Source organism: Thermobia domestica, chromosome 13, assembly GCF_964235325.1.
Source record: "Thermobia domestica chromosome 13, izTheDome1.hap1.1, whole genome shotgun sequence".
Classification (NCBI taxonomy): Eukaryota; Metazoa; Arthropoda; class Insecta; order Zygentoma; family Lepismatidae; genus Thermobia; species Thermobia domestica.
Genome location: NC_137466.1, coordinates 164,614,116 through 164,631,941, shown reverse-complemented (window position 1 = coordinate 164,631,941; position 17,826 = coordinate 164,614,116). Strand labels below are relative to the sequence as shown.

General features: G+C 33.6%; 1 protein-coding gene across 1 annotated transcript in view; it reads right to left on the bottom strand.

The window, feature by feature from the left end:
• Positions 1 to 3,731: 3,731 nt before the first annotated feature.
• Positions 3,732 to 17,826, bottom strand: part of LOC145669323 (uncharacterized) — a 70,163-nt gene continuing 56,068 nt past the window's right edge. Inside the window, exons 3-4 of the mRNA XM_081737631.1 lie at positions 7,535 to 7,666; positions 3,732 to 3,867 (exon numbers count right to left, since the gene is read on the bottom strand). Of these exons, the coding sequence (XP_081593757.1) occupies positions 3,844 to 3,867; positions 7,535 to 7,666 (156 nt within the window). The 3' untranslated portion in view covers positions 3,732 to 3,843. The remainder of the gene's footprint in view (positions 3,868 to 7,534; positions 7,667 to 17,826) is intronic.

Below are 17,826 nucleotides of genomic sequence, written 5' to 3'. Positions count from 1 at the left end.
TGAGGCTAAGAATGAGAAAATAGGCATGCGTCCAAGAACTAGCATGAATGTTAAATCAATGTGCTAGTTTGTTTACTTGGCTGTTAAGATTACTTAGGGGCAACAGAGGGAAGGGGAACAGCGCCCTGGAATAAATCCCTCTATGTAAAGGAAGCTTCGACGGTTGTTTACCTTAATGGCATCTTCCTCAGGTTCCTTTCCCCTTTGTAATTTGCAGGCCGTGGGCGCTGAGGGCATTTATACAATTAATTGGCATCTTCTCAGGCCCGGCAAATTCCCGAGAGATGTCTGGATAGTTAATAAATATAAGTAGTTCAATTATGAATCCTGTTTCTTGAACTAAATAGTTACTTTCTCACTTTAAAATATGGTGAAAAAAAATACCATGAGAATATTATTGATATTTTAAAACTTTTAGTGTTAAATTTAACAAAATGTTTAATTTAATGATAATAATCTCTGAGGAGATTTTTCAAATTTTTCTTCATACCTCCGAAACTAAGAGTAGTTTGCCGAAAAGGGAAAATGTCGTTACTATCTAAAAACGATCTAATGATTTTGTTTACGTGTATTTCATATATTAGTATTTCCTCTACAGCCCTATATTGTAACAGAAAGTTAAGTAATTTTTTCTGAAAAAAATCTACCAGAAGTTTATTCTTGAGGGTGAGTTCTTTTCGGACGATCTTCACAATAACAACTCAAGTGATGTTCATATTCCTTACATAAATATTTAATTAATAACCTGACAATATAGTATAGCTCATTTGTGCTTTAAAAATCTAAGAGGGGTAGTATATTTTGGGGGATGTTTGTTCTAATTATTTTCTAAAAAATGACAGGCGATTTTGTTCACATTTCATAAACGAATATTTCATTAATAACCTAATAATATGGAATAATTCATTTCTTCTTTTTTTAAAAAAATCTGGGAGTGGTAAGATTACTCTTGGAGGTAAGTTTTTTTCTGAATGGCTTTCTCAAAAATGGCACACGTTTTTTTATTCATATTTCATTAATAAGTCCCCGGGTAGCGTAGTTGCTAACCGGGTTCCATTCCCGGTGGGGACACTCGGTCGAAAAAGTATAAAAAGCTTTTTGAGGCCAACCACCCTGAATGAGGTTTTCACCTCATTCACACCAGGCAAATGCCGAATTGGTACCTACCATAGGTTCCAGGACTCTTTCTTTCTTCCCCAATCCTTTGTTCCTTCCCTTTCCCCGGGTACGTGCCCGCCGAGGGACTTTATCCCACAAACGTGACGGGCTAACATGGACATAGATGTCGAAAGCCCAGAAATCTAAACCCCTTCATTAATAAGTCAATAATGATCATTCATACGAAAATATCCACATAAGGTAGTTTATTGTTGTAAATTTATTTCCAGAAACGACTCAGAGGATTTTGTTCATATTTCATAGATAAAAATTTCATTAATAATATGATACTATAATGTTGTTATATAACTTCCGGCAAATTTTCCACAAGTTGTAGTTTAGTCTTGAGTGTATTTTCTTCTATAATTTTCGCAAATACGACTCATGCAAATAATTTTGAGAATGAGTTTTGTTCGGACGAAGTATTCTAAAGTTTTCCTTATAATTTTGTTCATATTTCACGAGGAAATATTTCATTTCATTAATAGTGTAACATGATTTATTTTAAAGAATTGAAGCGAGAAAATTTAGTACAGTCTCTCATACTTTTTATGATGATGATATTTTGGAATTCAATTTTGCAGAATTTTTACATAGTAAGCCAAGTTCTACAAACTAAGGACTGTGAACTTGAAACCATGCTGCAGATCTGTATGTTTCATTAGCTTACCATTATCTTCACGAAATAAATTTGAAAAATATTAAGCAGCTGCAGAGGAAATGCTACAAGATGATAATTAGAAGATAGCTACAATTCGCAAATATATCATAAAGAAGGAATCCAGTGAAGGAGCTGCACCAGAAGTAAACCTAAATGCCAGAAGTAAATCACGTATTATCACCTTTTATACCATTGTTGATGAGCCTGAAACTGAGATGGTAACAAGAGGAGAGATTTACACCGAAATAGCAGACTGTTTCTTTTGCGAGCGTTCTGCCACATAATGTATGTAGCGTCACCATCTACTAACATTGAAAGAAAAATGAAATGAAATCTTTGAGTTTTACGTCCCACGATTATGCCGGTTAGGCTAAAGGAGACGGTGATGATGAGTAATGAATGAAGAGTGGGAGGAAACGGGAGAACCCCGAAAAAAACTCACGCACACGGTGTTTGTCCACCACAAAGTTCACTTGGCGGGGACTTGGATCGAACCCGGGACCCCAAGCACCAGAGGTGAACGCTCTACCACTGAGCCACCGTGGCCCCTAACATTGAAAGATATTCTCAATGTTGTCAAAATCTGATTGGTGCTTACCTAGAAGACTTCAACATAATGGCATTTGTAAACCTAATTTTGACAGCGTACCGATGAAAATGTCGAATTTCCTTCATCGCCTGCATAGGCAACCCGCATTACTGTCCTTTAGAGGGTAGATTATTGTTCACATTACGACAGAACAATCGACAATAATTAGCGTAACATGCCTTCAAAATATACCATATCGATAAGAATATGCTTTCAGTACGCCCACAAATAGTTTCGCCGCGTTTTCTTGTCATTTCGAACATTCGCGGCCGTGTCCATCCAGATTGCCCTAGGTGAACAACCTCACAAAGACAGAGTGATATGCAAGATCTGCGAAGAAGGAAATATATGTTCGAATGATGTGAAATTGGAGTAATGGAGAATGAATTCCATGAATGGAGACAAAGATTTATAAACTTCATTTCTTTAATTATTCAAGATTTGATATTTTCAGTTAATTTCAGCCATTTTCTAATTCATGTATGACCTGTTTTTTTTCTTCTTTTTTCTCACATGAAATACGTATTGAAATAATACATTACAACGAATTATAGAGTCATTAATATATGACACTCATTGAACCTACATACAATAGAGATGTAGAAACATCGTTTTGGATCTGAATTAATAATTAAAATGTATCGCTCTGCTCCCCTTCGCTACATTTTTCTGTGGATGAAATTCTTTTTTCAAAACGTTAGCTTTTCTATTTCACCAAAGACAATTTATGATTTTAGATATTTTACTCGCTTTCGTAGGGAATAGCATATTTTTCTTAATTTCAGCAGCATTTGTATTAATGCATTAGTATTTACATTCTCTAGAAGTCGTTAAAATATAGAATCGAATGTTATAAATACATTCGACATCTGAGTGTGGAGAAGAATGTGGAAAATTAGCTGAAACGAAAGGAAATCAAGTATAAAATGTTTTGGATAGTAAGGGAAAAGCTAAGTACAATGGCAATACTTAAAAAATGGGAAAAAATTAATTGGTTAGAAAGTTGTTTAAGAAATTGTATTCTGAGTGACAAGATAGAGGTATGTTAAAGCAAAACAAAGGAGGAAAAGAAAATACTTCTATGTTAGGTAGAACACTCATCATTGACTTAATGTCTAATTTAAATCGTAAATCTTGCATTATATGATATTTATAAAATACTAAGTGTTTGAAAGAAAAACAAAACATTAAAAATTAGAGATTAAATATTTTTTATTGTACGAATCATTGATACATCAATAGTTTAATCATTAATTACAAACATTTTTCTCTAATTCTTGATAATAATTATAAATTGATCTATTTGCATATTCATATCTCACTTCGATATCTTCCCAATCTACGTTTCCTAGAAACTATGGAGTACGTAATACAGTACTTCTTATTGATCTTGACTCTTCACATGTAATTAAGTTTGCCTTATTTTGTTTACAGGTTAAATAATTTGGTTTACAGCCGTCTAAAAAGAAGATAAATTCAAAAATAACATCATAGCATCAGTTTTTGAGAAAATGTCTTTCATATTACAAGTTACGATATGAAAAGTATTCAAAATATTTTCCTAACTTAAAAACTTTTTACGTTCCCATTACTAATTAGATAATGAACGTTATACAAGTAATAAAAAAAGTAAATGCCTAATAAGAGACTGGGATAATAGAAAATAAAATAGACCTATATATGATAACCACAATATTCTAATGCTTTGTTCACAAATATGGGAACTATTCGTTATCAGTACCCTGATAAACTTATTAGCAGGGTATGCATTAACAGGGAGTTGCTATAACGATACTAAATTTTAAGTTCCTTCTCTACTGTCCATGACTGTAATATATCATTCCAGTGCTGTTCATATATGTACAGGGTTTTTCGAAACAACACCGACAACGTTTGGGAGGTGATTTCTGACACGAAGATAAGACAAAAAGTATAGACCATCTTGGGTGCATAAATGCTTCCTTTCGGAGTTATAGGCTGTCGAAAACATGAAAAAAAAATGAACTTCAGCTCCAAAACTATACGACAGTAGTCGGGTCAAGACTTCACTTGAGGAACTAATATGTGCATTATGCAAAAATACACGTTTCATTATCCTAAGGTACTCACGAAACAATTTTTATAGAAGGAGTTTGACTATGGGCATATACTCACAAGTACTCACCAACTACCTCTATAAAAACTGTTACAGAAGTACCGGAGGATTTTGAAATTTGGATATTTGCATAGGAGACATATTAGTTTTAAGTGTAGTCTGAAGGTTTTAAAGCTATGGACCTTAAAGTTCATCTTTTTTTTTTTTCGGCATCCTATAACTCCGAAAGGAAGCATTTGTGCACCCAGGTTTGTCTATACTTTCTGTCTCATCTTGGTGTCAGGAATCACCTCCCAAATGTTGTCGGTACTGTTTTGAAACATCCTCTATATCTCAGTCCCAGTGTGATACTACATAGCAATTGCACTTTTCGATCTTGAACCAAGATCACCGAGCGATATTATAGAAGGCAAGATTGTGGTGGTGTTTACTATATCAAATCTGTACATCATGGAAAATATCTCCCGTTTCTAAACCGATTATTTACCGTAAATTCTTACATTTTACCATTTTTATCACTTATGTACCTGAGCTCAGGTACTTATTTACAAATTACCTTAAATTATAAGAGGTATCTGGCAGGAAGTTTACTGTTCTGTTCTCCTTTGAAATGTAATTTTATAACAGTGATTTTTTTGTATAAAATAATAGGCAAGCATCACTCAATCTCTGGATTTTTCATGACAGACATTGCTTGAGCAAACTGTGCTTGAGCAAAGCATAATGTCTTCCATTGATATCTATTTAACTTAGAATTGACATAATTTAATCTTTTCCAGTATTAACGTTAGTCATAATAAAAATAAACAGTGATATCGAGGAGCAGGCTTTTGGAATTGATATAGTGTCTCAAGAATAGGTTCCATATAATACGTTAACCCTCGTTCAAGCTCAAAATTGTAGAAATCAACAATTTCCGGTTGATCCCAATAGAACAAAAAAAGTAACATACGGTGGCATTTTTACGAATCGATTCAGTGACTCAGGAAGAGATACTATTTTCTTCGGCATCTCTCTACTAAAACTGTAAGTGGTAGAAATCTTATACTACCTTCGGTATGAACATTAATTTTCATAGTGGAAAAACGATAAGAGAATTTGTTTTTAGTGAAAAACTAAACATTTCAAGAATATACAGTGTGATTCAAAACATCACCGACAACGTTTAGGAGGTAATTCCTGAAACCAAGATAAGACAAAAAGTATAGACCAACCTGGGTGCACAAATGCTTCCTTTCGAAGTTACAGGTTGCCGTTAGCTCCAAAACTGTGGGACCTACCATAGTCGGGTCAAGATTTCACTTAGGAACTAATATGTGCACTAACCAAAAATACATGTTTCAGACTCCTGCGGTACTCAAGCGACCATTTTTATAGAGGGAGTTGGCTACGGGGATATAATTTAAAGTATTCACCAACTACATACATAAAAATTGTTTCGGAAGTACCGCAAAATTCTTAAACCTCTGTATTTGGATAGGGCAAAAAGTAGTTCCTAAGTGAAGTGTTGAACCAACTACGGTAGGTCAAATAAATTTTTGGAGCTATGGACCTTCATGTTTTCGGCAGCCTATAACTCCGAAAGAAAGCATTTAAGCATTCGTGCACCCAGGGTGGTCTATACTTTTTGTCTTATCTTGGTCTCAGGAATCACCTCCCAAACGTTGTCGGTGTTGTTTTCAAACACCCTGTATATTTCCTCCAACTTAAACTCTCACATTCCTGAATAACGTAATAGAATCCAGAATTGGTAGAAATATACTCCCCCTTCCGGTCATTACATTAATTTTCGCATTGCAGAAACGGTAAAAGATAAAGAGAAGCTGTTTTTGGATCAAAAGATTCAATATATTTCAATCAAAAAATTTTCTTGTACGCCTTGTATCTGGAGAATCACATATAGTGTAGCCAAACCCAAACAACATCTTAACTCAGTATGATGTCCTTATTCCGTAGAAAATACTTGATTTAGGGGCCGTTCACAAATGTTGTGTCCTCTGATCTAAAAGCTAATTATTGGCCAAGATTGCAATCTTTTGATCCATTTTTTGATCATTTCCCTAAAATTCTTGTTATTTCTTTTTTAAATCGATTCGCCGATCCAAATAAATTTACATCTCTACCTTTGTATGTTTATTTTAACCTGCAGTGTTGGAAATCTACGATTTCCGGTTTCAATCCTGGTTTCCATAGGATAAGTCAATCATAGGCAGTGAGAAACAGTGTCTTTATATGAACTCAATCTCGCAAGAATCCTCTATCTCTGACTTTATTCCTTTAGTACAAGCAGAAATTGCCAAAATATATTACCATTTCCGGTTTAATTAAATATTTTCATATGACAAAAATGAAGATAGAGCAAGAAATGGCTTACGCGTCCCAAGAACAACTTCCATCTCCGACCTCATCCTGTAAGCAACTGGAAGTTATAGATGTACTGCATTCGATCAACTGCCTCACAGTAGAAAATTTAATATATATATATATATATATATATATATATATATATATATATATATATATATATATATATGAATCTATCAGATACAAATCACACTTTATCCAAAACGGAAAACATGAGACACGCATTATCCTTACACACTGATCTAGTAGATAATGCATATGCCTTTGGATTCACAACAGGTTCAGATCTTTCTCTACTGACATGCTCGACTAGATTAAGGCTTCTATAATCCTATTGTCAGGCTGTTCGAAAAAGAAAAAAATACTCGCTTAATTCAGTGTTTGTGCAACAGGAGTTCTTCCTGTGTCCTGAATCATTTTATATAAGTGAGGCAAGTTTTACATTTCAACGGTCTGAGTATATGAATTCGTCAATTATTTGATAGCTTTACAGAACCCCTCTCAAGGAATATCGCGAATACAACACTGACGATAAATTTATTAGAAATTGAAAATTAACTGGAAACCTTATCTTGAAAATTGGCTTTAAAAATATTACCTGAAAAATATGTTTCTTTTTTACAAAAAGTGGATAATATCTTTATACAAAGGTATCTAAAAATCTTACCTGTTCAATTTCTTTCATTAACCCAGTAACTGTGTCGTGGGACTGTTGAGACGATACAGTCAAATTGTCCAGTTTCTTTTCTATGGCGTTTAGCTTCTTGTACACTTCGTCCATGATCACCGCAGATGCATTCTGTTCTATTCAGAACCAAAGAAAAAAAATCATCATATTAGTTCATGAGAAAAAGCATTTCTATATAAAAAATGAAATTAAATCTTTAAGTTTAACGTCCCACGGTTATGCCGGTTAGGCTAAAGGAGACGGTGATAATGAGAAATGAGTGAAATGGTGGAATGAAGAAAGTGGGAGGAAACGGAAGAACCCCGAGAAAACCCACGAGCACGGTGTTTGATTTCTATAAACAGTGTCTTTATATATAATAATATATAAAATGTATTTTTGGAACCTATGTTGCATTTTTTTTATAATAATGAAGTAATTTTCATTTAACATTCTATGTACAATGATATACCCAGATGAATACTTATTTGCACGTATTTTTTTAATTATTTATATCATGTATTGTGACACATTCAACAATACAGAGATGTTACAAAAAATTTTTAAAAATTTCTATAAACTATATTATATTCACTTCTATATACAACCTGAGGGTACTTAGAACGGTCTTATTCAACCTGGCGTGCGCTTATCCACAGGTGGGGAAGCGTAAAATTTAAAATAAGCGTACATCTATGTTAATTTATAAATATATATATATATATACAGGCAGGGCCAGATCTTACCGTATCTTAAAATTGTCCTTACATCTACGTCTAAGTCTTACTAATGGTCTTTCTCCGATTGGGTTAAAATTTTGCAAGTGGTTCTACTTTCTTCCATTCTGGCTACACGAACTGCCTACGTGAACCTCCTAGTTTTAATGACCCAAACAATATTAGATAAACAGTATAAATTATGCAATTACTTGTTATAAAGTTTCCATCCTTTGCTATTTCCGTCCATCTTGAGTCCGAATATTTGTTTCAGAATTCTCCTCCCCCTCCCTCAAATACTTTCAGTATGTGTTCCTTCCTCAAAGTAAGCGATCATGTTTAGCAATCACACGAGCACAACAGACATGATCATCGTTTCATATATTTTAAGCGTGAGCAGAATTCGCGACTACAAAATGGTGTGAACTGAGTAACAACATGAACTTGCTGCTTTCAGTTAACATTTAATTTCTTCGTGGATGTGATCTTGGGACGACTTTATGTTGATCCTAGATATTTAAAAGTATCTACCTTGTCAATAGTATTGCTTGATATTTTAACGTATCCATAATTTGTAGTATTGCGGCCACAGCGAATTTCCATGTACTTAGTTTTCTTGATATTAACTTCTAAACCCATGTTCTTGCAAGTGTTTAATAAAAGCTCTGCATTTCTTTCTATTATCCTCATATGATCCGCTAACGGATTGACATCATGAGCATAAACTATAACCTGGTGAATGCCATTCAACTCTACACTATGGTTGTTGCTTTTCCTTATGTCGTATTCCAGAACAAATTTAATAAGTATGGCGAGAACGCATCTCCTAGATTCAGGCCATTCACCACGTGGAAAAGTATTTCCCTCCTCGGACTATCCTTTGGATTTTATTTAAACACATCTTTATTAATCTAACTAGTTTTTTTTTTTTTTTTTGTACAAAATTCAGTAAGAATGTCTTATATATTTCTCCTCTAACCGAGTCCTGAAATCCATATATAATTGATTGTAGCATTCCCATTAATTTTCAAGTATTTCACAAATAGTATCTAAATGTCTATAATTGATCGATTTTGCCTAAATCCACACTGATAATCTCAAATAATTTCATCTGTAAATGGGATCAATCTTGCTAACAGGAGCTTGAGAGTATTTTATAGGAACTACTAATTCTAAAATGCTCTGTCATTCAATCGTTAATAAATTGTAGTGATTCGTATAACACAGGAGATATTGTTCATATTAACACGTTAAGTGCCGCGTGAGACCACGTTGGCCTCACATAAATTATTTCCTTACGACCACGTGGTGCCAGGTTGGTCTCACACAACTTCTTGTTAGCTTATGTCCTGTGGTGATTCACTGATCTCACTTTTTACATTAAAAGCTATTGCAGTGTATAGTAGTCGGTCTAGTAGTACGAGAAACAGCCTTACCTATAGAATTTTGAGTCCAACGTCTGGGCACAATCGGCTAAAAATTTGTGTAGTGATATGTTGGTTTCACGTGGTCACTAAGCCTACTCCGGACCACGGTCCATCTGGAGCCACGTGAGATTAACATGTCACCACAAGAATCAATACTACATAGTACCGATACTATACAATTACCTAAAATGAATAGGTTATTACTAAGAAAGACGCATAGAAACCAAAAATTAAGAAAACACATTTTGGCCATAGGAGATGTTCTTGTTGCAATGTAGGTGGCACTTAACCTGTTAAAAAAACAAACAATAGTAGATGGATGTCATTATTCAACATTATTTTAAGATCAACCGTTGGTTGGTAAGTAAAATCAGGGTTTAGCACCTAAACTATAGGAGATGTGAACCTATATCTTAACGTGGAAACCGAGCCACGCGACCTCCCGGTAGGAATCAAACCTCGGTCTCCCGCGCCGAAGACGCATGCACTAAGCATGTAGTCATGACAGAACTTTTTAATATAAACAGTACTCCAAGTGTTATACAGTGCTGTATTTTAACAATGGATAACACGATAAAAATTTCCTTATTGAAGAACATTTTGATTGCGTTTGTCACACTGTATACCAAAATCGAAAATAGCAAGCACAATTTTCGACAGGGTTGCCCATGATATTAGAAGGAACACGAAAGTAGAAATCAGCACAAAAATTATCTGCCATTAGGATATTACAACTCTGTGAAGCGATAGTGGCTTATGTTTTTATACAAATCGAGGATTAAATCACAAGCGCGTCTTTGACACGGAAATTATAATCGTGGGTTAGCCAAGCCCTTAATACAACGCTAATTACGCATAAAACAGTTTCTGAATATGACTTATTTTATTTAACATAACTGTTTTGAAGTGCATTGATAATGCCAAGTTTATCTGTTGAAGAGCTCAGCAACGGAAATAGCTCTCTCTATTTTGCTTTTCAAAAATTACAGTGTATGGTTACATACTAGTATTTATACTATATGTTTAGCTGCTAACAAAGTTAGAAAAAATGCCAACTTAGAGTATATTTATCCTTTTTTTTTTTTTTTTTTTTGCGAAAAATTAAAGTACCGTTCTCTTAGAAACTTCATACGTTAGAAAGGAACAAACTTTAATTATGATGAAACTAAATAATGTCCAGGGGAGTCGTTTGTGCCTTCTTGCCAGCAAAACTCAGAAACAACTGAGAGAAAAGAAAGCAAAAGTGATCGTGGAATGTAATCTCGGTGGTATCTTAAATCTATCCCTAGTGGGTAGAAGCAACACAGTATTCATGTGTGTATAAGCCGCAACATTATTTTTCCCCATACAATTTCATCAAAAAATAATTCGACAGTAAAAATATATTAAGTTTTAACTGCGTGAGGACAACATTATTTCTACAATTGCACAGAACTTAATTTTATCAGAACTTGGTTCTTCTTAAAAGGACGCTCAACTGTACTATTTTTTCTCACTGAAATCGTTAGTATGACAACGTTGATGAATCGTGGTTAGAGCCCGCAGACATTAAACCAGCACAGTATTGGATTTACATTAGCTGTCTCCCTAAAAAATTGTTCAAAAATTCAAATGTCCCGGTTTCCCTCCAGAGCTTAATACATTCGTGTTGTACTTTAAAAAATTCTGCTTTTATTAGTCATCGATACTCAACTGATAGGAATAATCTACTCTTTTATTAGTCATCGATACTCAACTGACAGGAATAATCTACTCTTTTATTAGTCATCGATACTCAACTGATAGGAATAATCTACTCTTTTATTAGTCATCGATACTCAACTGATAGGAATAATCTACTCTTTTATTAGTCATCGATACTCAACTGACAGGAATAATCTACTCTTTTATTAGTCATCGATACTCAACTGATAGGAATAATCTACTCTTTTATTAGTCATCGATACTCAACTGACAGGAATAATCTACTCTTTTATTAGTCATCGATACTCAACTGATAGGAATAATCTACTCTTTTATTAGTAGGCTTCCGATTTTTGCATATTTGCGTGTTTTATTCCTGATGAAATATTGATATGCTCTTTAAACGGAAATTCGTTTAAGGTGTTTTGGGATAAAATAGCAGAGTTTTATAGTGCATATATTTGCATATTTCGGAGGTTAGTGCATGTCTATGTCGTTACTGCATATAAATGCATATTTAAAGGAACGACCAAATTGATAATGTTTAACGTCCACCAACTTCCCTCATAAATGGAATTTCAAGTTTCTAATATAAACAGACACAAGATCTTTTAATGGTTCATTGTTATCGGTTTAGAATATCGTCCAAGGTGATGTGAAAGGATAATAAGAAAAGGGGGAGTGATTAATCTTCCCAGCAATGATGCATGACTGTCACCTTTGTGGAAGAAGATATAAATAACGGTGTCAAATCACCTACAACAAAATTTCCACGTCACCCATCTCGGAAGTTAAAGTTGTTACTATTGCGTGTGTGGATTGGAAATTGTGTGGTCCTGTGGCAGTATAAGAGTACCAAAAGAAAAATCTGGGTCCATTTAGTTGTAGTGCGACATCTTCAAATTTCAATTTTAACTAAGTCAGAATTTTGTCCATTTTTGCCATTTTTGTTCACCCCGCAAAAAATTGTACTATTCAAATAAACGAGAGAGTACTACTTCAAAATTTCGGCCACTTCAATCACTTGTAGTGCGACATCTTCAAATATTAACTAGCTCAGAATTTTTGTCCACCCAAGAAAAAAAATTGTACCATTCAAATAAAAGAGGGTGGACCATTTCATAATTTGGCCACTTCGATCACCTGTAATACGACACCTTCAAATTTGAATTTTAACTAGCTTAGAATTTTGTCCATTTTTGTCCACCCAAGAAAAAAATACCATTCAAATAAACGAGGTAGGACTATTGCAAAATTTGTCCACATCGATCACATGTAGTGCGACATCTTCAAATTTGAATTTTAACTAGCTCAGAATTTTGTCCAATTTTTGTCCATTTTGTCCACCCACGAAAAAATTTTGTACCATTCAAATAAACGAGAGAGTCATTTAAAATTTCGGCCATTTCGATCATCTGTAGCGAGACATCTTCAAATTCGAATCTTAATTAGCTCATAAGTGTGTCGAATTTTTGAATATTTTTGTACCACCAAGAATAAATTATGTATCGTTAAAATAAACCAAGAACGGTAATTTAAAAATTTTGCCACTTGGATCACCTGTAGTGAGACATTTTCATATTCGAATTTCAACTATCTTGGTGGTACAAATGTCTACAAAAACTAGGGATAATTCTAAGTTAGTTAGGGGATTCGAATTTAAAGATGTCACACTACTGGTGATCGAAGTGGTAAAAATTTTTAAATGGCTCTCCTTTGTTAATCTGAAAGGTGCAAATTTTTGATGGTAAAAATATGTACGGAAATTGGACACAATTCTGAGCTAATTACAATTCGAATTTGAAGATGTCGCACTACTGGTAATCGAAATGGCCGATTTTTGAAATGACCCTCCCTCGTTTATTTTAATGTTACAAAATGTTTTGATCGCGGTACATAAATGCACAAAAATTGAACAAAATTTTAAGCTTGTTAAAATTCGAATTTGAAGAAATCTCACTACAGGTGATCGAAGTGGCCGAAATTTTAAATGACTTCCCTCATTTATTTGAAAGATGCAAAAAATTTTGTGGGGGTACAAAAATGGATAATATTGGACAAAATTCTGAGCTAGTTAAAATTCAAATTTGATGTCGCACTACAGGTGATCGAAGTGGCCAAAATTTTGAAATGGCCCTCCTTTGTTAATTTGAATGGTATACGTTTTCCTTGGGTGGACAAAAGTGAACAAAAATTGGACAAAGATGTTACACTAGTACAACTAAATGGGCCCGAAAAATCTTCTAGAAGTTATTTTTTTAAACAATGGATTGAAGTTGAGAGACGTTAACACTTCAAGCAAAAAATATATTTTACAAAGTGTATGGGAAACTACTGTTATTTTCAAAGTAAGTAAGTTTGTTTTCAGAAGAGGACATTTCTATTTTGCTCGACAGCAAAAGTTCAAACATCTGCAGCGCTCTATTTTTTTATTTTTTTATTTTTATTTTATTTTATTTTATTTTATTTTATTTTATTTTTTTTTTTTTTTTTTTTTTTTTTTTTGTTGACCTTCTTATATTTTCATAGCAGTTTCAAGTCTAGTAAGGAATTTATACAACTATAAAAGAACCAGATGTGGAATTTTTTGCATACTCGACAGAGTTCATACCAAAGAAACCGTTGAAAAATGTATTTCGGGAAGAAATGAACAATTCTTTTGAAAATGAGCTCTACAATTATTTTTTTTTTCACAAAATCTAAAACTTGTCACAGTAGTTACTTTCTGAGATAAGAAGATACTTTAACAAGTTTCCCTTTAAGCAGTTTATGAAAGTATTTAAATATAAGCTTGTGTTGCTTTGATCGACACCTCGGTCTCTCGAAACGTAACTGTCCTACTAATTCTTCTATTATGTTTTCGATAACTTTACCTTCTTCCCATTCATGCTCCATGTCTCGCTCAAATCACTTTATTCCATTTAAGGTATCAATATTATACATTGTAAATTATTGCTGTTTTAAATGGACAATGTTACGCTAGCAGAAAATATTCTAAAATTTACACATAATTGGATACGAAAAGTAATTTCAAGTGGATATATTTTCTTTTAAACAAAAACATAAACTTTCTTGAATACAGGCTTTTAATACAGCAAAACTTAATTCAACAGGCTATTTATAAAACGGAAATTTTATTTTAAATGGGAATATTTCACGGTCCTATGAACTTATAGGTTAAAAAAAAATGTGCTACATTCTCTTGATTAGGTGGAATCTGTGTCGCGAACAACAGATGTTAAAATATACTTTTAACGGAAATTTTCAAGTTGCGGAATGCATCGTTTAGAAACTTTTTAGACATTCTGTGAGAGGTTAGGTCTACGAACTACGTTGTCTGTAAAGGTCTTCGTTTTCTTTTTACCCTACATATTTAACCTTTAGCCCACTGTCATATAAAGCCCTAGATACCGTGCCAGTTGTTGAACGAAGTGCAATTTTCGTAGTTATTCCGAAATACCAATAACTCATTCTCTAGCTGGTTTAGAGACATGGAACAAGGAGCATAATACACACAATAGTTCAAGAAAGAGCCAAAAGTAGAGGGAGGAGCGCTGAAAAGGGCATAACATCTACTTTTTGTCTTGGCCTTTGAAACCGTAGATAGATTTTGTTGTTGTTCACTGTAAGTTTTATGTGTACTAATTCGTAGCATAAATAAATACTGTAATTGAATACGGTAGGCCTATGTACAACATTTTATCTCACTTTGTAGATTATATGTATATACCTTATTTATTTTTCAAGCATAGATCTATCTTCGTTAATGTTAAAACCTTTAACGGAAATTTTTGCGAGTCCTGTTCAATTTCGCTAGGCAGGATTTATTATATGTTTATGCCAGAAATGTATATTTACTTCTCTGAGTATATTTATTCTTTATTTACAGATACTTGGTGCAATCTTTTATATTTGTAAATATATATATATATATATATATATATATATATATATATATATATATATATATAAAGTTGATATATTTTAATTTCACTTACAGACGGGGAACAACCATTTCTTCGAAACACAGTCAATAACCGCGAAAAATCCTGACTTAAAATTGTCTAATGTAAATAAATTGTTCCTGGGAACAACAACGCACGATTTTCATATTTGTTGGCAAGTAACATTGCTTCTTTGAAAAAGTGTAGCTTAAACGATCTGTGACACGGAAGGAACATTTTTCATGTAGAGTAATGTTTTGACGGATAAATGCAAGTTTTTTGCCAGAAAACAACGAAAACTACCTAGTTGTGTATTATAGCATGAATGCATCATGGTTATACACCAAGTAGGACATAGTTCAAATAATAGAACTTTTTTCTCTAAGAAAATAAAATTCCTCGTTTAACTGTAGGTTTTGATTTGTGCATATCTACAATTTTTAGTGCATATTTGCATATTTTCAGTGCATATTTGCGTGATTTTTAGCGCATATTTGCATGCATATTTTGCCGTTTTTAGTGAATATCGATCCGAAGTCTATTTATTAGTCATCAATACTCAACTGATAGGAATAATCTATTCTTTTATTAGTCATCGATCTCAACTAAAAGTTATAATCTACTCTTTTATTATTCATCGATGCTCAACTGATAGAAATAATCTACACTTTTATTAGTCTTCAATACACAACTAGTAGGAATAAGTCTTGTCTCTTGTCACCAACTTTTGGTGAGTGTTCACCTATTGTTTAATTAATTCTGATATTTCACCAAAATCACAAGCACATAACTATGATTACACTGTAAATTTTCATAGGGTCCCGGTTTTATAGTTTGAAAATCTGGGAGGCCTACTCATGCTTCAAATCCATATGTAGCAAGAAAATACTGCTATATTGCTGGAGCGTACCCTGTACAAACTTTTAGCGTTTACTTATAAAAACTCTTTAGCATAGGAAGAAAATGTTCTTCTTCGTCGGACTAATTTGGTGGATTGCAATTAATTAGAATTGATCAAAAGGACTGATTCGATCCTACTCTATGTACATCTTTTAGCACTAGGTCGATTAGTGCAAACCATTCATAAAACAAGAACAGGCCTTCTAAAGATGTAGACTTGGCGTCGTAAACGATGAACCAGGCACTACATGTCTACAAAGGTGAATACCACTTTTGGGCCGGGCGCATGTTCACTAGAGAAAGGCCAGCCAAGCCGAAGTAGAGGGAGGCAGGAGATTATGCGTCTCAGTCATAGTGTTGGAGAGCCCTTTGTTTCATATTGCTCGAGTGAATATGCGATACGAGACGTGGTTTGCATTGCTCATAATACTGAAACTCGACTCCACTGTTCTGTCCTCTGCTCAATATACTGCCGGCCTTAGTATGGTGATGTTAGGGCAGAATCTGCTGTAGTTTTGATGCACATGCCTTGTTTTAGAGAAGAAGAGAAAGAAGTAGAAGGTTGAAACATTCTAGAAGTTTGTGGAACATAGTTTATAATAGAAGATGTGGTCTTGAAATTAGTTTTATACTGATATGTTTCTTATGACACTGATTAATAGTTAAGTACATAGTAAAAAGTATAACGCTGTGTTTAGTCGATATTATATAATTAATTTTTAGCATTGCTGTAGTTTAATAGGTGCTTTATCTAGAATGGTTGTTGCAGGAAAATGTCTCTCAGAACTGATAAACTGAACTCATATTACTTTGGTTCTTACCAAAAAGCAACTCATATAATCTAACACAATTCATTTCTCAGGGAAGGTTCTATGATTTTGAATTGTAAATTTTTATTTGTAAATATCAACACCTCGCCTTATAGCAGTAATTAACTACAGTTGCTACCCTCAAAGGTTTTGACAATCTTCGAAGTGAACTTTAGTAGCCATTGTCTCTAGACAGTCTGTGGGAAGTAATATTTGTCCACTGCATCCTCGTTGTGAATGAGTAAATGGGTTAGAATGCTTAGGGAACACTGAAAAAAATTTACATTCCATGTCCATGTATTTCACTGCATACCATTTGTAATGGAAAATCAATTGAGAATGCTCCAAGACCATTACCAGAACGAACTTTAAAAGAATTAATTTTTCTTATGAATTACTACTGGCTTTATACCAATTGTTCTATGTGCTTTATTACTATGATCATCAAACAATTCTTGTAATAAATCTATCCATTTATAAATGCCTTGAGTACTATTTTTTTCCACATGTTTTGTTTAACAATTCTGTTAAAACGTTCTACGACATGTTGTTTTACGAAGACATATGTTCAAAATGGAAGGCTCAAAATTGAAAAATTCGCAAAATATCATCTCTCTATGACTTACGGTTCTCGAAATATGGCTCCTTAAATTTCCTGAAATACGAACTTTCTTGACCAATATCTCGGCCAGTGGCCACCGGTTACTATTTGGTACCAAAATATACACCATACTCTTAGGTATTGATCAATACCAATATGATCTCTTACGGTTCTCGTGATATGTCTCCTTAAATATCCCGAAATCAGCTTTT